The sequence below is a fragment of the Muntiacus reevesi genome, chromosome 8 (genome assembly GCF_963930625.1).
Source record: "Muntiacus reevesi chromosome 8, mMunRee1.1, whole genome shotgun sequence".
Taxonomy (NCBI): domain Eukaryota; kingdom Metazoa; phylum Chordata; class Mammalia; order Artiodactyla; family Cervidae; genus Muntiacus; species Muntiacus reevesi.
The window spans coordinates 32285836-32310146 of NC_089256.1; the positions used below are offsets into that span (position 1 = coordinate 32285836).

The 24311-nt window shown below is 49.3% G+C and overlaps 1 protein-coding gene across 3 annotated transcripts in view; it reads left to right on the plus strand.

Moving 5' to 3' along the window:
• GALNT15 (polypeptide N-acetylgalactosaminyltransferase 15) overlaps positions 1-22446 on the plus strand; it is a 45912-nt gene extending 23466 nt beyond the window's left edge. The window contains exons 3-10 of one of the 3 annotated variants that reach the window (XR_010664163.1): positions 1115-1319; positions 5308-5475; positions 10639-10756; positions 12883-13077; positions 13779-13915; positions 14268-14372; positions 18157-18300; positions 20253-20389. Coding sequence is in view for 2 of the 3 variants with exons in the window: in XM_065942310.1 (XP_065798382.1) it covers positions 1115-1319; positions 5308-5475; positions 10639-10756; positions 12883-13077; positions 13779-13910; positions 14268-14372; positions 18157-18300; positions 20253-20399 (1214 nt within the window). In the remaining variant the exon portion in view is untranslated. Of the gene's footprint in view, positions 1-1114; positions 1320-5307; positions 5476-10638; positions 10757-12882; positions 13078-13778; positions 13916-14267; positions 14373-18156; positions 18301-20252 lie in introns of all 3 variants that reach the window. The other 2 variants (XM_065942310.1, XM_065942311.1) reach the window with 2 other exon arrangements.
• Positions 22447-24311: the final 1865 nt, after the last annotated feature.

The window sequence follows — 24311 nt, forward strand, 5'->3', positions numbered from 1 at the left end:
TGGGTTGCCAAGCCCTCCTCCAGGAGATCGTCCCAACCCAGGGATGGAACCCAGGTCTTCCGCGGTGTAGGCAGATTCTTTATCAGGTGAGCCCCCGGGGAAGCCCAAGAATCCTGGAGTGGGTAGCCTATCCCTTCTCCAGAGGATCCTCCCGACCCAGGAATCGAACCTGATCTTGAATACAAAGCCTAAAAATTTTCTCTCGACCTGTATCCTCTATAGGATTGTCATTCCTGAAAGAACGTGTAGACTTTTGCTCTCAGTCTCTAGCCTCCCATTTTCTCTTCACCGCGGCATTGCTCACTCCCCACCACTGAAGTTAAGACCTCTCTGGCCAGTGCCACTTTCCTGGGGGCCGTCTACAACGGACCCTCTGTCTTTGACTTCCTTGACCCCTGTGTCTTAGGTCAGGTATGCTAGAAGCAGAGCCTGAGATGGGGACTCATGTGTATGTTTATTGGGGGGTGGGTCGGTGCTCTCAGGGGAGCACTCTAGGGGAGCAGGGAAAGCAGGAGGAAGCAGGAGTTGAGCTAAGATTCGGTGTCAGAAGTTCAGCCACAGTCTGTCCCCAGATGCACCTCAGCATCTGTCTTGCCTTGAGGCAAAGAGTGGTTTTGGTATTCAGGCAGCGGTCGGTCATTGCCAACCACCCACCACCCACCTGGGGTGAGGGGTGGCATTCTGCCCAACTCCCTGCTACTTGCAGGAGAGGCTCACAGGACGTCCCCTGGGGCACGTCTCCAGGGAAGAATGGGGACTTCAGTTAGCAGCCAACCCCCAGCAGCTGGGCACCTGCAAACCAAACCAGAAAGAGGGATCCCAGGGCATCTGAGCGGGGTACCAGCAGTGTCTGCTTCAACCTCGCTGCTGCCTTTGGAGAATGTGAGCACGTTCTCTTCTCTTCTAGCTTCACAATGCCATTTGTCCTGGTTTTTACCAGAGACCCAAAGGAACAAAGCCTCTCGTATCTTAGCAACAACCACCCGGTAATGTAGGTGATGCTCACCACCGCTCCCAAGAGCGGCCTGTTGGCAATGATCCCAGTGATGGTCATTGCGCTCTCAGGGGCTGTGGCATCCCATGACCTCACTGACCACCACCCTGTCGATTCCAGGACAACTCAAGATGGCTCTCAGTGAGCATGTGGCCCGGTTGGAGGGGGTGAAGTTGCTCAGGAGCAACAGGAGACTGGGCGCCAGCAGGGCCCGGATGCTGGGGGCCGCCAGGGCCACCGGGGACGTGCTGGTCTTCATGGATGCCCACTGCGAGTGCCAGCCGGGCTGGCTGGAGCCCCTCCTGGCCAGAATAGCTGGTGACAGGTAACTCACTACTGGGGGCTGTAGAGCAGGAGGCGGGAGAGGGAAAAATGGTCTACGGCCTCAGCCACTCACAGCACACACCCCCCTCCCTGGCCACCACTGCCTGAGCCAACTGTAGCTCCAGTGCCCAGGCCAGGGAGGAAGGGTCATAGCCAGAGGGAAGGGGAGATCTCCAAGGGCAAAGGGGCAAACCCCCTCTTAGGGGTGTTCCTGGCTCAGGAGCCTGACCACGCTGTTTCCCACTTGAAGACTGGTCCAGGCTCCTGCCCTAGGGACATGTAGTTCTTTTTAAAAATATGTGTGTATCACTTTATAGTTTCCAAAGAGCTCCTGGATCACTGGTCAAAGGGAAGGGTCTGGGATGTCTTCATTCTATTTTTTTTTAATAGACTCTATTATTAGAACAAATTTTGGTACACAGCAAAATTGAGAGGCAAGTGGATTGCCCTTTCCTGCTCGAGGGGATCTTCCCGACTCAGGAATCAAACCCAGGTCTCCTGGATTGCAGGCAGAGTCTTTACCAACTGAGCTATGAGGGAAGCCCAAAATTGAGAGGAAGTTACAGAGATTTCTCATACATCCTCTGCCTCCACACGTGCATAGCCTTCCCTGTTGTCAACATCTTCCACCAAAGTGATAAAATTGTTACAATTGATGAACCCACATTAACAAATCAAAAGCATCCAAAAGGGATGCCTAATTCTCAAGGTCATCCAGTTCTCAAGGTCACCTAGTTCTCAAGGTCATATAGTTCTCAAGATCACCTAGTCCTCAAGGTCACCTAGTTCTGAAGTTCATCTAGATCCCAAGGTCACTTAATTCTCGAGGTCACCTAGTTCTCAGGGTCATCTGGTTCTCAAGGTCACCTGGTACTCAGCTGAGGTTGAGGCTGCTCCATATTGGAGGGCTTAAGTGAAGAATCCCACATGTGTGTGCATATACGTGTGCGTGTGTGTGTGTGTGTGTGTGTGTGTGTGTGTGTGTGTGTGTGTGTGTTGAGGAGCAGCAAGGGATTAAGATGCCTCCAGCCCTGCAGAGCGAGCTGCTTTCCTCCGGTCTGTGGCCCCAGGGAAGCTCTCAGCCCCTTTCCTACTCTGCCCCCCTCAGCAGACAGGGTCCTGGGAGGGCCAGCGTCAGTCTTGGGGTCGCACCTGAGCAGCAAAGCTCTGGGAAGAGAGGCTTAGAGCTTCTTGCTTCTCAGTATAAGACACTTCCCACAAACACCGAGAATTTGCATGAGCTTCCAGAATGATTTTCTACATCACAGAGCAAGAGGAACAGTCAGGCCCGGAGGAAAAACAAAGAGTAGTGAGATAAACTAGGGTCCTTCCTCCTTGTGGTAAAAGTTTGGTGGATGAGTTTGCAGCTGCAGTCAGCTTTTGGCTCTCTGGACAGTGATGCCTTTGTTGACCTCACATATTTAAATTTTTGTTGGTGTTTGTTGACGGCTCCATTGAAACTCAAATGCTTGACCACCTAGAGTTTAGAAAGGCTTAAGAGAGGATTGACCTCAAGTCTGCCTGAGTTAAAACTCAGTTCACAAGTGACAGGATGGTGGAGTGAGTCCTTTCCTCACTCCTTCCAAGTCAGACAGGGAAGCTTTGCTATTTTGCCCTAAGTGAATTCCAAGAACTCCAGATACATCTATAGATTTGAAAAACAAAGCTGACTTTTTTTTTTAATCACCCCTTTTCAAGTCCCTCCAGTCCAATGTCTTCCTAATTCAGCTCTGACCAAGTAGCCACTCTGGCCCATGGGAATAAAAACCAAAATAAGGAAACACCTTTCATTTCATTCATTGACATTTTAATCTTCATCTTTACCCAAAGTGTGTTCAGAGGCTTATGATGAATCACTTATGTAACTGGCTAAAATAGAAGGAGAAGACTTCAGAAAGGAAAAGACGGTGTTGGAAACTGGGGGGTAATACAGTTATTAGAAACTAGATTTACTTATGACCCTGAGCCTCCAGCGAGAAAGAGCAAAAAGAGAAACTTTAGGGTGATCATTCTCTGATGAAGAGGGATGTACAACTTTTTATCAAGAAGGACACAGCTGAAAGCTCTGGGACAAATTGATGGTATAGACACTTGAACGCAGTTTCCTTTCTTGTCCTGTTACAATTACTAAGATGGCACTGACTTGATGGGATTCTTCAGAATTCAGCCATACTGCTTCCCTGGCTCTTGATTCTGAAATTCCACAAAATGCTCTGCCAGTTGCCAAATCCACCCCCTCTGCACAGCTCATTCAACAGTAAGCAAACCTGGGAGGGGTCCTCCTGAAGTCCTTGCCCGTACTCCTCAGTTTCCTTAGGTCAATGCATCGTGCTCCAAAGTGGTGGAGGCCAGAGGTATTAAGTTACCATTACCTTCCAGAAGGAGGGGAAAATGTATCAAGATCCTTGCTGTAAATATAAACCCCATGACCCTTCATGCCAGGGCCAGTCACTGGAGGCCACAGATTAAAACAGATCGTTGAATTCCAGGACCACCCTGTCCCTCTCCATATGGGCTAGGCTCGTGCCAGCCCCGGCCATCTCCGAGGTGGATGGAAACCGATGGGAGTGTAAACAGCATGGCTGGCATCTCTTTCCTAGGAATATTCCTTTTCTTAGACTGGTAACTGCCATCCAGTCTAAGACTTTTCTTACCAGTCTAACTGGGTAACCCCTGAGTTCATGCCTAACTCATTCCAAGGTACAGTTTTTAGAAGAAACTGTCACGAGAGGTCAGGAAAAAAATGTGACTGAGATATGACTAAGTGGAGGGCAGCTGCTGGTATACCTGAGTGATGCATCAAAAGGCAGAGTTTCCAACCTGTCCTGAAATCTGTACCAATTTCCCATAGGGCTCTCTCTGACATCATGTAGTCCCAGGTTATGCAAAAAAACTGGGATGAAATACAATGCCAACAGCTACAGTAAATGAACAAGTAAATCTAGTTGCAGGACTTTGCTGAGAGACACCATGAACTCATATACACGCAGGTGTGCACGTGCATGCGTGTGCACGTGTGCACACACACACACACATGCTTTAACATCAAGGAGACTTCTGGGGCTTGACAATCCTGGTTTCCCAAGACAACCAAGTTTCATGATCCAGGTAGGAACCAGAACTAGACCCTAGAGCAGGGGCCCGTGAGCCCTCTGCAGTTGTACACAGTATTTTGTATATATGCATACGATTATTTTTCTGAGGAGGGATCGATTGTTTTCTCATGATTCTCAAAGGAATCAAAGACCTCCAAAGAAGTCAAGAGCCATAGTCCTAGAGCATTACAGCTGAGAAAGAAAGAGCTTTCTGGGAAGTAGTTCCACCTCCCATTTGACAAATGAGGAAGCTAAGAACCAGAGAGGCACAACAGCTATCTCAAGATCACACCGAGCATTAGTGACAGAGCTGAGCCTAGGTCACTGTTCTGTCTCTCAGTTTTGTCCAGAGAGGGTGTGTGTGTGTGTGTGTGTGTGTGTGTGTGTGTGTGTGTGTGTGTGTATGTGGTGTGTGGTGTGTGTGTTTGTACTTTTTTTTTATTGAACAGAGACATTTTTAAAGAAAGGGTAGTCTTTGATGAAACGGGCCCCCAACTCCCTGTGGAAAAATGTATTTTCTAGAATAGCGCTGTTCGGGAACCGCAGGTGTAACGTAAACATTTCTAGCAGTCCCATTGCAAAATAAAGAGACAGATAATATTAATTTCAACAAAATGTTTTAGGAAACCCAGTATGTCCAAAATATTATCTTTCCACATGCAATCCATACGATAATTACTGAGATGGGCACACCATTTTTCATACTAAGTCTTCTCAACGCAGTGCGAGCCTCACACTCACACCGCATCTCGGTTCAGACACCTGGTGTTTTAGGTGCCCAGTGGCCGCGTGGGTGGTGGTTGCCACTTTGGAGGCTGCTGGCTAGATTATGTTTCTGCGCCCCCAGCAAGTGGAATGTGTGTCTCACTTCTCTGATCTCACGGTTCCTTCCAGGAGCAGGGTGGTGTCTCCTGTCCTAGACGTGATTGACTGGAAGACTTTGCAGTATTACCCCTCCGAGGACCAGCAGCGAGGAGTGTTGGACTGGAAGCTGGATTTCCACTGGGAGCCTTTGCCGGAGCGCGAGAGGAGGGCCCTCGCCTCCCCTGTCAGTCCCATCAGGTGAGGCTCCTCCCCTGGCCTGCTTCGCCGCTGCCTCCCCCATGCGGGCTCGGGCCAACCCGGGCTCTCCCCCTCTCCTAGCAGGTTCAATGCAATTCAGTTCAGTCGTTCAGTTGTGTCTGACTCTCTGCGACCCCATGGACTGCAGCACACAGGCCTCCCTGTCCATCACCAACTCCCGGAGCTTACTCAAACTCATGCCCATCGAGTCAGTGATGCCATCCAACCATCTCATCCTCTGTCGTCCCCTTCTCTTCCTGCCCTCAATCTTTCCCAGCATCAGGGTCTTTTCCAGTGAGTCAGCTCTTTGCATCAGGTGGCCAAAGTATTGGAGCATCAATATTGGAGCTTGTAGCAAGTTACCTAATTAATAAGCTGGGGATCACAATGGTACTTACCTTCTAGGGAGGTTGTGAGGTTTCAGTGAGCTAATATATGAGAAGCATGCAGAAACTGTCAGACACTCAGGGATGGGTGTTATTATCCTCACATTGTTATACGAGTGGAGTCCGGCGAAGTTTCCAGACCATGGAAGTAGGAAGCGGAAGCATCTTATCTGGGGTCTCAATCCAGCTCTGTCTCACCAGGAAACTCTGGAGTTTCCCAGGGCTCAGATGCTTTCTTGATAAAAGGGAAGAATTCAGCTAGGTAAATGCTAAGAAACCGGAAGTCTCAAAATATGTCCAGCTTTATGGTTTGCTTCTCACGAGTTTGACTTTTAGGCAAATATCCTATGTTTAACGTAGGATATGTTATGTTTAAAATCTAGTCAATGTTCTAGAGAGCTTCTGCTGTGTAACAAACCATCCAAACTTTAGGGTGTGGAGGAACTTTTATTAAGAGCCTGGACTCTGGATTGTGAATTCTGAGAGGAGTAGTGATGTTGGCTGTTTGCTCTGTGGTGTCCAGGGCCTCAGCAGGACCAGCCTCGACTAGACTAGACTGGCTGGAAATGACTCAACAGCTCCGGGCAGGATTCCCCAGAGTGTGATGCTGGCCATCACTGGGACCCAGTGGGAGGTTCTTCCCTGTTCTCTCCATGAGATCACTGCAGGCGGGTTCCCTGGGGCTTCCTACACCCTGGCACTGGGTTCAGATAGCAAGGGTCCCAGAAGACTCAGGCAAAGCAAGCTGTAATCTCCTACCTAATTAAAAAAATAATGTATTGAGGCGAAATTCATATAATATAAAATGAACCATTTCTAAGTGAACAATTCAGCATATTCGCAATGCTGAGCAACCATTGCCTCTTTATAGCTCCCAAACATTTCCCTTTTTCTAAAGGAAAATCCTTTCCTTGCTGTCTCCCATTGTCCCCTTTCTCCAGCCACTAGCAATCTCCAATCCACTGTCTGTCTCCATGGATTTATCAGTTCTGGATATTTAACACCAAGGGGCTCACTCAATAGGTGACCTCTTGTGTTTGGCTTCTCCCACTTATCATGATGTTTCAGAGTATGTACCCCCTTTTATAAGCAAGTCTCAGAGATCACCCCGGGTCACTTCCTCCACAGCCATGGGCCCCCTAGGTTCCCGGGAGGGAGACGTGGCCCTAACTCACATTGGGGTCAATGTCACACTGTAGACAGAGCCCAAGGAACAAGGATTCTGCCACTGTTGACCTGCCCAACACCAAGCAATCACCCAAGCTGTTTCCATGTGCTTAGGCTATGGACACAGAGTGAGGCGTTCGTCACAAACAGGACTTCCAAGTGCCTACCCGAGGGTGTATGACTCTAATAGCTGACCTAAGCCAAGATTAGAACTGTAAAAAGTATCTTTTTATTTTCTACTAACTTAATTTAGGTAATTTCTCTCTTGATCCCTGTCTGCTAATGGCAGAAAACTTCTGGATAAATTAGACAGGTTGAGTGATAGCTTAGCCACCTTGTCATTAGATCTGTCATCCAGGCGTGTCCACCCTCCCGTCCCTCTGGGGTGGACTCTGGGCTCCAGGCTTCCATGGGGGACACTGGTGGGAAGGATGTGCTCCACGTCAGGCTCTGGCTGTCCTGTGTTGGGTTCACCATGATGCGTGTGTTTTCACCGGCCGTGGCCGAAGATGGCAGCTGGCACGCGGGTCCCGCTGGCCTGCACCCTCCCCTTGGCATCTGCCAAGGTCCCACATCTTCTTCCGGCCCACCCTGGCGTGCTGATGCTCCGGGAGCCTCTAAGGAGCTGCACCTACCACCTGCCTGCCCAGGCACCACCTAGACCCTATCTCCTGGGTTCAAGGGCCATCTGGGGGCTCCGAACTCCCAGGGCAGCCAGCTGGGAGGTGGGCCATGGGCCCTCTGCTCTCTGGTCCCCAAACAACAAGCAAGGGATCCCCCTCCTCCAGGAATTGCCCTGAAGGTGTCAAGGTGGATACCAGGTCCTTCTCAGGGATCTACCTGAATCTCTGTGTCTTGGTCTCCCCATGGGCTGTCTCTTCTCTCCGCAGGCTGGAGGATCTTATCTAGTTTGGACATAGAAAATCCTGGCTCTGCGAGGATGAGCCCTCACCTTAGGCCTAGACTTCAGCTTTGCCATTAGACTTGAAAACTCAGAGTCTATTGTCTCTGTTCTTGGCTTTGGGGTCATGTTGTAGCCAACTCAGCAGTCATAACAAAAAACCACAGGTTGGGTGGCTTAATCAACATGAGATTTATTTTCTTATGTTGCTGAACCTCATTAGCCTTAATTACTTCTTCAGAGGCCCCATCTCCAAATCCAATACACTGCAGGTTAGGGCTTTGACATGTGGATTTGGGAGGGATGCAGACATTCAGTCTGGAACAGGCCCATACCAACCTCAGGCCTCGTATTCCCAGTGGGGAAGGGTCATGGTACTAAGATGCAGGTATAAGGGGTAGGGTGCAGAACCAGATATATTTTACCTCCTTCTGTCATAGGCATGCATCCTGGAAGCACAGAGAGCTAATTCTAACTTCATTACTGGCCTGTCAGCATCTCCTGAGCCCCTGTTTCATGCCAGACACTCTACTGAGGTCTGTGACCCCAAAGAATTGAAAGGGAAGTTTCTGGACCTCTCTGAGTTATAGTGTGGGAGGATGGTAGATCTCAGCATTATGAGGAGTGCTGGATAGGTGGGTCCCCAGAGAGTTAAGAGAGGGGCCTGCCTGAGGGAGCAAGGTATTCTGCTCCAGCCAAAGCGAAGGGATTCCATTCAAGAGAACAGACTCCTCAGAGGACCTCTGCCCAACCTGAGGCAAAGGCTCCTTGACTCTAGGCACCAGTCCTCTCTGGAACCTTCTTTTAGGCCTCAGGGTCTCTCTGATGCCCAAGGTCACTGCAGTCACCTTGACCCACCCAGTTTGACCTACCATTGGCCAAAGTCAGCGCCTCTCCTGTTCTAGCCAGAGAGAGCCCAGTCGCCTTTGCCTGGGGCAGCTGCTCCTTCCCTGAGACCAGCTGCTGCCCGGCCCCTGTGGAGGCCTCAGGCTCCCCGTGAAGGGCCCACATCTCTTTTCACACATATTCATACGTTTCTAACTGTGTCTTCCCCACCCTGGGTACTCTGACTCCATGGCCTCTCTCATCAGAGCATGAAAGTGGAATTAGGATGAGGTTGGGTACCGACTATATACAGATGCCAAGAAAATTCCAGAAAGGATATCATCATTTGTACATTTGCAAATGACAGTATTAAGCGATATTTACTGAACATGTGCTTAGTTAATGCTATAAACGTATTATACATATCAGCTGGCTCAGTGGTAAAGAACCTGCCTTCCAATGCAGGAGACACAAGAGACACAGGTTGGATCCCTGGGTCATGAAGATCCCCTGGAGGAGGGCATGGCAACCACTCGTTTTCTTGCCTGGAGAATCCCATGGACAGAGGAGCCTGGTGGGCTTCAGTCCATAGGGTCATGCAGAGTCCGACATGACTGAAGTGACTTACCATGCACATGATTCTGTGAAGCAGTTACTGGTAGTAATTACTATTATTAGTCCCATTTCACACATGTGAAAATGGAGGTACACAGAGGTTAAATTAGACATGAACTCTCCAGAGGTTGCCCAGTTGCATAAAGTTGTTAAGTAGTAGATCCAAGGTTAAACTTGGAGGCCAGTCTTCTGCCACAATGCTCTTCATGGCTCTGCCCTGATGTGTTTTAAAGACAAGTTTTAAATACAATCTATCATTGCCAGGTACATAAAGGCTATACAGATACCCGTGTCAGTTCAGGGCAGGGCTTGCTGCCAAAGGCATCATGAAAAAGCACTTGATTTTCAGAGATCTTTGGGTTTTGGCAAGCAGATGTACTTTACATGACATTTCTTTGAGTCTCCCAAAACTCCATTATTGTCCCCAGTTAGAGGTGATGAAATTGAGCCCAGAGTGGTCATCTATCTCATCCAAGATCTTACAAATTGTAAGTGGTAAAACTGGAAAGAATTACACTACTGGTTTTTATTGTGGTGTAACTTCGTATTTTTAATAGCCCAAATGTCAGTAGTTTTGTTCATGTAAAACTATTGTCTTAGTAATTTAAAAAATCTGAACTCTGAGTCATCCACTCCTGAGGCACACCCAGAGTTTGGCCATATTGAAATGTGTACTCTTTTGAATGAAGAGATTCTGATTCCGAAGCCTCTGGCTCTGTCCTCCTCAGGTAAGCTCTTCTAAAGGCTGTTGCTGTCATCTTAATTCCCTCACTCAGGGATTCCAGCTTTCTGTGTTTTTAAGGCACGTGTATTTCCCCCAGAGCATCTGGGGACCTACCTATTCCAGAGTCCCTGCAGCATTCATCTTAGGGGGTGCGTGCTCGTGAAGCAGATAAGAGTGTGAGGTCAAGAGTGAGGGCAGGAAGAGGCCTGCTGGTCCCTCTGGTCCAGGCCTGGTGCTGCTGGCCTGGGGGCACCTTATTTTAACCAAGGTCTTCTTCCCAAAGACTTCACCAGAGAGGGGTCCCTCCCTGAAGGAGCAGAGTCCAAGGATGGGGTATAAAAGGTCCAGGCAGCCAGTGCTCTCTTTTCATGAACCACCAGGACTTGTGACATGCTCGCTTGGCCCCAGTCTCACAATTAAAAGCCCTGAGGTCTGACTGAGCCCCGAGTCCACTCTCTGGGCCCCTGGAGCACCCACACCTGCCATGCCCACCCCCAGGCGCTCCGGGTTCTGAACTGCGATCTGTTCTCTCCCTCTCTTCCCAGGAGCCCTGTGGTGCCTGGCGGGGTGGTGGCCATGGACCGACATTACTTCCAAAACACCGGAGCGTATGACCCTCTCCTGTCACTGCAAGGAGGCGAAAACCTCGAGCTGTCTCTCAAGGTATGCCCTGGGCCGCGGGAGGCCCAGAAGGTTCTCTGGAGCCATGGGTAGGTTCACAGCTTTGAGGTCAAGAATGCGGCTTCAGACAAACAGAGTCATCATCCGGGGGGTGTCCCACCCTGCTTTCTGCCCCTCTGGCCTCTCTCTGGCGTCACCACAGCCTCTCTCCTGAACCCACTTGAGCCCACTCGTAGGAAAGGGCATGTCTTCAGCCATCTCTGCCTGACACAGAGCTTCCCAGATGTCCTCCGAGGCCAGCACACTTAGCCCTTAGAGACTTTTCACTGCACCCACTGGCCGGAGCAAATACCACACAGTTCTGTGTGCTTCATTTGATCCAAACAACTTAATGGGACTTCCCTTGTAGCTCAGTTGGTAAAGAATCTGCCTACAATGCAGGAGGCCCGGGTTCAATTCCTAGGGCGGGAATATCCCCTGCAGAAGGAAATGGCCACCCACTCCAGTATTCTTGCCTGGAGAATCCCATGGGCTGTAGCCTGCCAGGCTCCTCTGTCCATGAGGTCACAAGAGTCGGACACAACTTGGCGACTAAACCACCACCAAACAACTTAATGAGCATTTGTCCAAACAGTATAGCCCCACTGTGCACCACACAATTTCTCAAGCCTTGGATCAGAATAGACCGTCCACCCACATTTCCTGTTCCTCATTGATTTCTAGCCTGCTTTTTCACTGCAGCAACCCCTGAAAACCCAACCCAGCGAAGACAAACAGCATTGAAAGTACAGCAATCTGAGGTTGAAATCAGTTTGCAGAACATCCAACAGGTGTCATTCTGTTTCTCCTGAATGTTGAAAATAGCCCACTCAGCCATCTGAGTTTGCTCTGGCACCCTGGGGTGCCTTGGCACCCAGTTTGGAAAGACCATGGTTTGCCTTCTTGATGTCTTTTGGTTCCTGTTCTGCCTATCTGAGGCAGGTTTTCACTTTCCTCTTTGTTCCCAAGTAGGGAATAAGACACTTCTTGTCAGATGAACTCCAGGCATTTGGGAGTAGGAGTGAGTGGAGAGCAAAGAAACTCCTAGAAGTAGGAAAAACTCTGTTTGAGGAAAGCTTGCTTTGATCTCCACCCGGATGGCTTCTGGTAACTTTGCAGCAGGAGACTTCACAAGCTTTTAGAGATTCCCTGGCCACTAGGGGCTCCCTTTCCCCTCAGGAAGCAGCTTTGGGAGAGTCCAGGTGTTAACAGCACGGATGCATCCTCTAAGTGCTGAATCTGGGCATGTGTTTCAGGAGTGGGGCAGGGACATTCAGGCAGTTGCAGGGGTTCAGTTCAGTCGCTCAGCTGTGTCTGACTCTACGACCCCATGGACTGCAGCACGCCAGGCCTCCCTGTCCATCACCAACTCCCAGAGCTTACTCAAACTCATGTCCATCGAGTCGGTGGTGCCATCTAACTATCTCATCCTCTGTCGTCCCCTTCTCCTCCTGCCTTCAGTCTTTCCCTGCATCAGGGTCTTTTCTAATGAGTCAGTTCTTCACATCAGGTGGCCAAAGTATTGGAGTTTCAGTCCTTCCAATGAATACCCAGGACCGAGTTCCTTTCAGATGGACTGGTTGGATCTCCTTGCAGTCCAAGGGACTCTCAAGAGTCTTCTCCAACACCACAGTTCAAAAGCATCAATTCTTCAGTGCTCAGCTTTCTTTATAGTCCAACTCTCACATCCATACATGACCACTGAAAAGACCATAGCCTTGACTAGACAGACCTTTGTTGACATTTTGAATATGCTGTCTAGGTTGGTCATAACTTTTCTTCCAAGGAGTAAGCATCTTTTAATTTCATGGCTGCAATCACCATTTGCAGTGATTTTGGAGCCCAAGAAAATAAAGTCAGCCACTGTTTCCACTGTTTCCCATTGTTGCAGGGGTGTGGCCCCTCAACCCACAGGTCCCAGCCGGGGACCACCACCCTCGTTCTCCCCACCTTGTCCCTCACCCCCCTGTCCAGAACTCTCAGATCAGTAAACTCTGTTCCATCCTGAGAACTAGGGTCATTCTGCACTCAGTACGTCCCAGACATTTTGCCATCCCCTCCCAGGGCCCCTCATGTCCCATGTCTCTGGAGAGGAGCACAGAGGTGTGAGTCTTCTCCTTTCCTGGCAGACCTGGCTCTGTGGGGGCTCCGTGGAAATCCTGCCCTGCTCCCGCGTGGGGCACCTCTACCGAAATGAAGATGCCCACTCCCAGCGTGAGCGGGAGGCCACCCTGCAGAACAAGGTCCGCATTGCTGAGACCTGGCTGGGCTCCTTCAAAGAAACCTTCTACAGGCACAGTCCAGAGGCCTTGTCCCTGAGCAAGGTAAGGAGGGAGCCCAGCAGAGGCTTCTGGGCCCACCCAGGGCTCCCCCAGGGGGAGGCTGGGTCAGGAGTACTTCCCCTCTGCCTTGAAGGGCAGACAGAAGTTTCCAGCTGATACTTCCATGGGGGCCCTCTCAAGGGGCTCCCCCTCCCGGTGGGGTTGTCCTCTGTCTCTCCCAGCATCTCTGGGGGGCGGGGGGAGTTGGAGGGGGAGGCAGTCACAGCTGGTCCTGGCCTCGAATCCTCAGATGTCTGTGGGGCAGGGTCTGTCATCACATTTAAGGCTGCGACCGTTCACCCTGGGCCCAGAGCAGAGACTGGGTGGGGCGTAATTGCTGAGATGGGTCCCTGAGGGCCCTTTCATCCCAGGGAAAGTGTTCAAGGCTATGCAATTACCCCAAGACGTGAAACAAATAGAAGCATAAAAGTAAATGTAAAGGACCTCCCCCCAAAGGCCCAGAAAAATAAACCTTTCAAATGTGATTAAATGTCCACAAACAGGGCATTTTCAACTGGTCCACGACCACTCAGCACAGTTCTGATGGCAGGACATGTGAATACTGTTTGGCGTGGGTCGCGGCTCATAGTGACGTGTCCTGTCGGCATCCCTCAGCCTCCTCCCAGACCCCCGGTCCCTCCCCCACGTGAGCTGTGATGTAAAGCTGCTTTCTCGGGCTGCCGCCTGTGTCTCCCCCTCCCCAGGCTGGGAAGCCGGACTGCATGGAGCGTCAGCAACTGCAGAGGAGGCTGGGCTGCCGGACCTTCCACTGGTTTCTGGCCAACGTCTACCCCGAGCTGTACCCACTGGAACGCGGGCCCAGGTTCTCCGGAAAGGCAAGGCATGAGAAAGACAAAGAGCAGAGGAGGAGGAAACGGGGCCGAGCGCCAGGCCCTGGGTTCAGAGGCTCTCCCACCGCCCCGGGCACCCAGGCCCAGCCCAGCGGGGCCTCCCTGCGGGGGATGGCTGGGCTGGGCCGTAACCCACCGCGGGGCCCCTCGCCCTGAGGTGCTTCCACGTCCTTCAGGAGGCCCGGCTCTTAGGATCGCTGGCTTGAGCTTGGGCTCCCTCGATTCTGCAGCCCGATCGTGGGCCTTGAGCGCCACCGTTGAGAGTGAAGGAGGGGAACGCAGCCGACAGAGGGCGTCTTCGCGGGGAGGGCGGGATTCACCCCTGCGTGTGTCTGCTTACAGCTCCACAACACGGGACTGGGCTTCTGCGCCGACTGCGCGGCAGAAGGGGCCGCCCCGGGCTGCGCCGTGGTGCTGGCCCCTTGCAGCGACGCCCAGCAGCAGCAGGTGGGTGGCCAGCGCTCCCAGACCGCCAGGGAGTGTTTGCCGGGATGCCCCTCTCTTCCTCTGCTGGCCTCTCCTTTCCCGGGTCCCGCGTCCGTGACTGTGCCTGATCCCCCACTCTTGTGACCTGTCCCCCCCAACCTGTCCCCAGCTCCTAGCCTAGATGTGGAGCCGTCAGAGAAGGCGAGCCTCTGTGCTCAAGGGGAAGGGCCAGGCTGTTTAGCCAGTGCGTTCAGCTGACAGATAAGGAAACGGGGGCCTGGAGGGTGGCTAGCTCAGGGCGACCAAAGCAGGTGTCTCCAGAATCCCGGTGGGTAAGGGGCAGTGGGAGCGGAGAGGAGAGCCTGCCCCGGCCGCATGCATGTCTCTTGTCTTGTCTACACAAGCGGATCCAGTATTACAAGATCATCCAAAAACATAAAAGACACTGGAAATCTAGAATTCATGGAAAAGACTCCCATTAAAAAAAATAAATAAATTTACGGCCAAGCCTCACAGTATGCAGGATCTCCCCAAATAGGGATCAAACCCATGTCCCCTACAGGGGAAGTGTGGAATCCCAACCTCTGTCCTGCTAGGGAATTTCCTCTTTTTCTTTCCACTGGAGTATCTACAATGTTGTGTTAGCTTCTGGTGTATTAACAAAGTGATTCAGTTCTACATACCTATTTATGTTCTTTTTCGGGTTCTTTCCTGTTGTAGCTTGTTACAGGATATTGAATATAGCTCCCTGTGCTATATAGTAGGGCCTTGCTGTTTATCTATTTTGTATGTAGTAGTTTGTGTCTGCTAATCCCAAACTCCTAATTTATCTGTTCCTCCCACCCCTTTTCCCCTTTGGTAACCGTAAGTTTATCTTCTCTCTATGTGGGTCTGTTCCTGTTTTGTAAACATACTAAGTGAAGTAACTCAGACAGAGAAAGACAAATATCATAAGATGTCTCTTATGTGTGGAATCTAAAAGATGATGCAAATGAACTTATTTACAAAATGGAAAAGTTGATCATTTAAATTAAAAATCTGTAATCAGAGATCAAAGAAAACTTATCTGCAGGCAAATTCCCACCAGGCCACCTTTTGAAACCAGTTCAAGACCATTAGCCAACTAGAACCAGAGACGGGGACAGTCGGTCACCAAGCAGGCGCTATAGGCACAGAAGCCCCGAGCAAGCGAGGAGACCCCAGAAAATGTCCCCCATGTACAGCGGTGCAACAAACCCGAGACTCGTGACTGTGTTCCTGAGGCTCCAGGCTGCTGGCGCTGAGTCTTGCCCGCATAGATACGCTGTGTCTTTCAGGCATTTAATGCGGATCTCTGGGGACCAAGACTCCCAGGCCAGAGGAGTCTCTCAGGGTAACACAAGAGCCGTGTGTGTGTGTGTGTGTGTGTGTGTGTGTGTGTGTGTGTGTGTGTGATGGGAAGAGAGGGCTGGGTTTGGGCAGACAGCCTCATGGTTTCAGCGACCCCCGCCCCACTTGCCAGAGGAGGGGTCACCCAGCTGGGTCATCGGCTGCAGGTCTCAGAGCAGCGGCTTCACTCCCCATGCACCGAGCATGTGGTCTGTGAAACTCCTTCCTTGGGGAGAAGGGCTTGCACTCCACAGTCAGAAGGGAGGCAGAGGGTGGAAACGCCCCTGGGGAAGGGAGGGGAACAGCTCTCCTGGGGCGGGCATGATGGAGACTGTCCACGGATTCCCGGGGGCTCCCTCTGCAGCGAGGCTGGAGCCCGGGGTAGCCGGAAGGGCGGGCTGCCCGGTGACAACAGAAGCTTCTGACCGGCTGCTGCTGTTGCTGCTAACTCACTTCAGTCGTGTCCAACTTTGTGTGACCCCATGGACAGCAGCCCACCAGACTCCTCTGTCCGTGGGATTCTCTAGGCAAGAATACTGCAGTGGGTTGCTATTTCCTTCTCCAGCTTATGACCTGAGGGGCGGCCAAAGGGAGACGATGAGCATGACCAGCAGGTTCTCCCACACGGGGAGGGTCTCCTTGACCCTGAGGTCCTGCTCGTGGGCGCATGTGGCCAGCAGGATGGACTAGGAGATCGGCGCCGAGTGAGGGGGAGGATCGAGAGGCAGAGGGTGCTTCCAGCATCATGTGGGGTCCTGTCTTATAAGGAAGGGCTCCTTCTGTGTGAGGGCGTTTCTTCTCTTCAAATTCCCATCACACAGATACCTGCCCAGGTAATGGGACGCCCCTGTGACTGTGACTGAGGGTTGGGGGGTTCACTTCTTTTCACAGCTTGGATGATAACCTAGAAAGTTTGGCCCAAACCTCTCTGCTTTCAGCCTGGGATGGGGCTGTTGCATTAAACTGTTCTATCCCAAAGGCTTCTATTAAAAACGAACAACAAAGTGTGAGTTCCTGGAGATACTGATGGAACGAATCAGATAAGCCCCCGAGGGCCTGGGGCCAAAGCCAGGAAAGTGCTTTGGAGGGTCCAACCCTGCAGGCAGGACCGGCGAGGCTCTGGGACCCCAGGGGATGGCCCTGGGCCTGGAGGACTTGTCGGGAAGCAGGGAATCAGGATCCCTCTGTCACCTTCCAGTTTTACTGTCTACCAGTGTTCTAGAACACACCCATAGGCACTCACTCCCGGCCCAGAGGACAGAAAGAAAGCAGTTAAGTGAGGAGGCCTTGTGACCGTGGAAGCACCTCACCTTCTGGCTGTGTGACATCAGGCAGCCTTCTTAACCTCTCTGAGTCTTGGTTTCCTCACCTGCAAGTAGGGATAATAGACTGCCTCATGCAAGAGGAATGTTTTGGAGTTTTGGAGTTAAGATTCTTGGGCTTCCCTTGTAGCTCAGTCGGTAAAGAATCTGCCTGCAGTGCAGGAGATCTGGGTTCGATTCCTGGGTCGGGAAGATCCCCTGGAGAATGGAACGGCAACCCACTCTAGTTTTCTTGCCTGAGGAATCCCATGGACAGAGGAGCCTGGTAGGTTCCCAGTCCCTGGGGTTGCAAGAATCGGACATGACTTAGCGACTAGACCACCACCAAGAGTCTTGGTGAGGAGGTGGGGATTAGCAACGGCTTCTGTATCCAGAAAAATTGTGAACTAGCTAAGCTGAAACCACCATCTGCTGTATTAAGAATAAGAAGAAACACACTTTTTTATGTATAAGAAACTAAGTTTATAGCAAAGAGAAATCTCCAAGGACCCTCACAAAACACAGGGCGTCCTTCATTGCTTCACCTGAAAGGAAAGTGAAAGTCACTCAGTCATGTCTGACTCTTTGCGACCCTGTGGACTATACTGTCCATGGGATTCTCCAGGCCAGAAGACTGGAGTGGGTTGCCTTTCCCTTCTCCAGGGGATCTTCCCAACCCAGGGATCAAACCCAGGTCTCCAGCATTGCAGGCAGATTCTTTCCCAGCTGAGCCACCAGGGAAGCCCAAGAATACTGGAGTGGGTAGCCGATCCCTTCTCCAGGGGATCTTCCTGACCTGGGAATTGAACCAGGGTCTCCTGCATGGCAGGCGGATTCTTTACCAACTGAGCTATGAGGGAAGACCAATGGCTTCGCCTGTGTCACAGTAAATAGAATAAAGGAGGAAGCTGTCAGAATGTATAAATATGAATGCCACGGTAACTGGAGTGAAGCGGTGTCAGAGGTCAGGGCTAGTGCAGCATGCTATCTGTGGACCTGACAATGAGACGGGGTCTTGCTGACTCCTGCGGAATCTGCCCCCAGACCTCGGCCCTGTTGCGGTGAGCTCTCCTCCCCTCGTCCAGCTTTGGCAGGGTCTCCTTCTAGCTGTGCTGACAGCCGTTCCTCTGTCCCAGCGCTTGGAGCACATGGGCCGGCATGCCATCCGCTACGGCAGCCCACAGCATCTGTGCTTTGACGTCAGGGGAGAGCAGGTGATTCTCCAGAACTGCACCGAGGGGGCCCCTGCCGTCCACCAGCAGCACTGGGACCATCAGAAGGTGAGTGGCCCGCCCAGGAGGAGCTCGTGGGGCCGCTGGCGGGCACCTGTCTGGCTCTTCTGAGAGGTTGAGTCTTACCACACAAGCCTGTGTCCCTGGCGCTGAACTTAGCGGCCTGGTGCTAAGGCCTCAGGGGGTGGTGAAGCCAGCCTCGCAGCCCAGTTTTCTGCCAGCATCCGGAAAGGTGCTAATTTACCAGGTCTCTGTGTTGCTCTGGTCTTCATGCCCTGGAAAGAGGAAACCCCCTGGCTGTCAAGTTTATCAGCTTTAGGCCTCAAGTAGGACTGTGGGGCGTGTTACAGAGGCTGTCAAACCCCACTGGCGGTGTGCTTTTAGGAGCAGAGGAAAGGCCCGCCTCCTGTTCCACAATCAAATAGATGATGGCATCGATCATACTTTCTTCCTTGGCTAATTTCGTGCTGAGCATTTCATCATTTTCATAAGAATTTAATTCCCGTTGCCCAGAGAGAGGCTCTAGCTCATTTCCAGAGGTTAGCATCCATAAAGAGGGAATAGGAGGAGTCTAAGTATTTAAACAGAGTGGGCAGTTTAAGGATTGGAAGGAGACAGTATTAACAACTGTCTGTACATTGTTTTTCCTTCACCTCAAATCCCTTCTGATGGGAGCTAGGGTATAAGTACATGAAAAAAAAATTAATACACACATCTTTTAAAAATGTCTTATCTTCACCTTTTGCTTAGAAATATGGGAGGTTAAATAACTAATCAGAACTCCATGCATCAGCTCTCTTAAAGCAGGCTGTGAAAGAGGAAAATCATATAGTGTAAGACTTAAGCTGAACTCACAATAAATGTTGAGAACAAAGCTCTTGGGGCTTTGGCGACAAGTGAACCCAGGGCTCAGGGGGCCACATGTGCTCAAGGAATTCTTAGAAACCAAATTAAGGCACTTTATAAATGATCACAAAGGATCGTTCTAAGCAAGGCCTCTGGGTAAGATAGATTTAGAAACAGCATTTAAACATAATGTGTAAAAGATTAGTGACTAAGATATACCCAGAATCTTTCAGGCATTAAAAAGTAAGACTTTAAAAAAGTATTCTCATTCAGCCATAAAAAGAAATGAGGTACTGTTCATAGCAACACTATTCACAATAGTCAAGAGGCAGAAGCAACCCAAGAATCCAGTGATTGATAAATGAATAAACCAAATATACTATGTACATACAATGGACTATTATTCCATCTTAAGAAAGAAGGAAATCCTGTCATTTGCTTCAACATGGATGAAACTTGAAGACATTATTCTAAGTGAAATAAGCCAGTCACAAGAAGACAAATGCTATATGATTACACTTAATATGAGGTGTATAGAGAAGTCAGATTCATACAAACAGAAGATAGAATGGTAGTTACCTAGCACAAGAGGAAGGAGGGAAAGGGAAGTTGTCAGTTAACGGGTATTGAGTTTCCGTTTTGAAAGAAGAGAAAGTTCTGGAGATCTGTTTCATCACAATGTGAATATACTTAACACGAATACATTTTACATTTAAAAATGGTTAAGGCGGGGCGTTTTTGTGTTACATATCGTTGTTGCTGTTGTTTAGTTGCGAAGTTGTGTCTGACTCTTTTGCAACCCCATGGACCATCGCCCCACCAGGCTCCTCTGTCCATGGGATTTCCCAGGCAAGGATACTGGAGTGGGTTGCCATTCCCTTCTACAGGGGATCTTCCTGATCCAGGGATCCAACCTGTGTCTGCTGCTTGGCAGGTGGATTCTTTACCTCCGAGCCACCTGGGAAACTTAGGGCTGCATAAATTATATTATATAGTAAACAGAATACTCTAATACCCTATCAGGCCGGTTGACAACACTTTTGTCATTCTCTTAATGACTAGCACAAATTGTAGATATTTCTTTCTTTGCTGACTGATTGTGAGGGTCCAACTGGTTTTCTTTCTTTATTTTTCTTTTTCTTCTCTCCTTTCAGAATGGAATGATTATTCACATTCTCTCTGGGAAATGCATGGAAGCTGTGGCACAGGAAAACAATAAAGATCTGTACTTGCGTGAGTGTGATGGAAAAGCCAGCCAGCTGTGGCGATTTGACAACGTCAGCACCGTGGATGAACGGTGAACGCCACCCTCAGGAGGAACACAGAAGCGTGGCCATCGCAGTTCAACCCCAGGGAACTGCAGCAGCACGTGCCTTTCATGAAGCAGGCCCTTTACGTGTGTGCAGTGGCAAAAACAGAGATGCAAGCTCCATGAATGAATACGGAACGTCTTTTCTTCCTGCCCTTTATTTCACAGCCCACTGTCTATTTTAGACAAAAAATATGGACCCATTGTCTCACTGTCTTCATCACTGGTAGATGATCATAGCATGGTACAGAAGATTCTTGTTTTTTTTTTCCCCCTACTGAGCAGTATACCATTTCTTTTATCTCTGACTAAGGAAAGAAGGGTCTTCTCTGGTGGCTCAGCAGTAAAGGATCCACCTGCCAATGCAGGAGAAGTGGGTTCTGTCCCTGGGTTGGGATGATCCCCTGGAGAAGGAAATAGCAACCCACTCCAGTATTCTTGCCTGGAAAATTCCATGGACAGGGGAGCCTGGCAGGCTGTAGTCCATGGGGTCATAAAGAGTTGGACACAACTCAGCAACTAAACAGCAACAACAAAGAAAAGAGGCCTGACAACATCTTCAGGATACATAATTCCTACTGATCAATTTATTCTAGACTGCCTTTCCTTGGACTGTCTGTGTTGACAACCATAAAATTAAAGTGTGAAGAAGGTGCAAAGTTCTGACATCCAAAAACTTTAGAATAAGCTTGAGACAAATTTCATGTTCATTGGTTGAACCATAGCTCAGATGAAGGAAGTAAGCTACTCAAGAGAAAATAGTATTACAGAGACTTTTGCCCAATTTTCAGCTCAGCCTAGCAGCTGCAAAGAGTCAGTAGACCTGGAATAAGATGTTTTCATGTTCATGAGAATTTTCTTGGAACTTTCTACCTCCATTCACCCTTGCCCTCACTGTTCTCTAGCTAGATTAACCATAATCAGATTCTCATGCAATATGCTTCTCTATAGTCATTGGTGTTGGGTCAGCTTAAACTGAACGCTCCCACTAAAAGGAAGTGTGTACAGTTGAGAAACTCCTGATGTCCTGTTACTAGGCTTGCGTTGATGGGATCAGAACAAGCAACTTTTGCAAAGAGGCAAATCTCCCTGGGAGGGAAGTGCCAGCATCTGAGTCAAAATTCCTTTGAGAGGAACTAGAGTGGGGTGTTGATGTCCATGAGGTTGAAAGGGCTGGGTCTGAGCCCCCAGGAAATGTCTGGTTATCCCCAAAGGGGCCCACATCTGAACATTCAGCCACAGGAAGAACACATCTTCGTCAGGGCAGAGTCCATGCTGGTGAAAGCCGGATGGCTCTGATGCTGTGACTTGGCCCATCTAGATGTGACTTAAGGGTTGTTGAGTGGGGTTGGTTCTGCGATTAAGAAGAGGTGGTGCCCATTTCTCTTCCAGATGGAGTTCCCTCTTCACACGGTCAGCTTATAAATCTCCCCTCAAAGATGCTGATCTCTTCTGGGCTGTCTTGGGATACAGTGTGTTTCAGATAACAAACACTGAGGGTTTCCAAAAAATATCCCTCATAACTATGCATCTCTTCTCTACCTGTTGAAGTTAACGGCACACTGTATTTTTCCTTCCTTAGAATATACTCTAGACCTGGGTAAAGAGCCACTGGCCACATGTGGCTATCTAAACATAAATTCATTAAAACTAAAGAAAATTTAGGCTCTGTTCCTCAGTGGTACTGGCCACATTTCAAGTACTCAAGAGCCACTGTGTTGGACAGCATAGATAATAGCACCTTCCATCATGAAAACAGGCCTATTGGATAGCACTGATCTAGACAGATTCATCATCCCATGGAAAGAAGAGATTCAGCCACCATCTTCTTCTTTCAGACTTGTTTATGTTCAACACAAATTCTCCTAATATCCTGAGGCTGAGACAGAGCTAAAAATTCTCATATGACAACCTTGGGAAGAGTGTTAATAGTTAAAAAAATAAAAGCTAAACTAGACTTCTGTTTTACCAATGAACATTGGTATTGGCATTGTTTGGCATTTAAAGTTGCTGGAATAAATTAATATAATTAAATGAAAGGCTGAATTGAATCGTATAAGTTGTGCTTGACAGTAATTTGCAAAAGGACCCAGATGGCTTATTGCTTAATTGGTTGAACAAAGCAAGAATGTGGTGTTCCTTGCTTCCTTAACCATCCCCATGATTTATTACTTTGTTAGAGAAATGGCTGTCAACTCAGTCCCTGGCTGGTACTTAAAGACCCTTAATTTAAACAAAACAGATGCCTCCACTTAATTCTCAAAGAAATTCAACCTTCTCATCATAGAGTATAGTATTCAAATCCTCTCCTCTATGGACTCAGTTCTGATTTTATCAACAATGATCAGTTTAAAAGTGGAGAAACCTGGCCATCAGAAGATTTGATTCCCAAGAGTTTCACTTGTCTATCTGAATTTTATAAGACTTTATTGTTTGGATTTTAAGATTGAATTCACCATCATTAGTAAGTAATGATCTAGACAGATTCATCATCCCATGGAAAGAAGAGATTCAGCCACCATCTTCTTCTTTCAGACTTGTTTCTATTCAACACAAATTCTCCTGATATCCTGAGACTGTCCTGCTGTGGGGACAGAGTTTTCAGCCAACAATGTTAAGAGTCCAACACTCTTTGTGTTATTTCATAATGAAAGCAGATGTCATCCCCAGAGGGGCCCTGATCTATTTCCTCTTTGGTCTCAATGCATTAATCTCACTGGCCAACTTAGAATCTCAACTCCCACGAACATCAGACAGTCCCCCGGCCCAAGCTGATGGTGTGTCAGTCACTGTGCCAGAATTTGACATCATTGGAGGTCACGTTATCATGCCCACCTCAAGGGGAGCCTTCTGCTTTGCCCTGAGAGGCCGTGAAAAAGCCAGTGGGGCACCAAACGACCTGTGACCAGTCACTAAATCTTGACACTGCCGTGGGCTGCCTGATGGGCACAGCTCTACATATTGTGGACACTGTTTATGCTTGTTCTGTAAAGGCTCTGTTAGAAATGCAGCTTGTTTGGCCAAAGCCCAAAGCACCTACAAGTCCTGCCCTGACTCTTCAAACGCCTTGATTTGGGCATATTTTCAATAATTATGTTGAACACAATAACCAAGGAGGTGATATTTCCAGGATTCTAGAATCCTCTGCTATTTCTGCGTTAATTATATTCCAGTCTCCAATGTTTCTGCAATCTCCTGGTGGCTCAGATGGTAAAGCATCTGCCCACAATGCGGAAGACCCGAGTTCGATCCCTGGGTCGGGAAGATCCCCTGGAGAAGGAAATGGCAACCCACTCCAGTACTCTTGCCTGGAAAATCTTATGGATGGAGAAGCCTGGAGGGCTGCAGTCCATAGGGTCGCAAAGAGTTGGACACAACAGACTTCACTTGACTTCAATGTTTCTGCAGTTTCAACCTCCTCTTTTGTAAAATGTGCTCTTTAAATAGGGAAGTGTGTCCTTAGCATTGCTTTAATATTGTGAGGATCTTTGCTGATGTGGCTGTTCTTTGCACAGGTCTGGGATGTGGATATTTTTTAATCACCAAAGTCTCTACATTATACCAATATGCTATGCTCTCATGAGATCAAAGCAAGTCACCTGACTCTTTTTTGGGTTAAGAACAGAGTCGGCATGGTTACTTCACTTCCAGTGATAGTTTGCAAGCTCAGCCCAAACAGATCAGCATCATGTCTGAAAATTGTTGTTGTTGTTCAGTTGCTAAATCATGTCCAACTCTTTGCCACCCCATGGACTGCAGCACACCAGGCCCCTCTGTCCTCCACTATCTTCCAGAGCTTGCTCAAACTCATGTCCATCGAGTCGGTGATGCCATCCAACCATCTCATCCTCTGTCGTCCCCTTCTCCTCCTGCCCTCAATCTTTCCCAGCATCAGGGTCTTTTC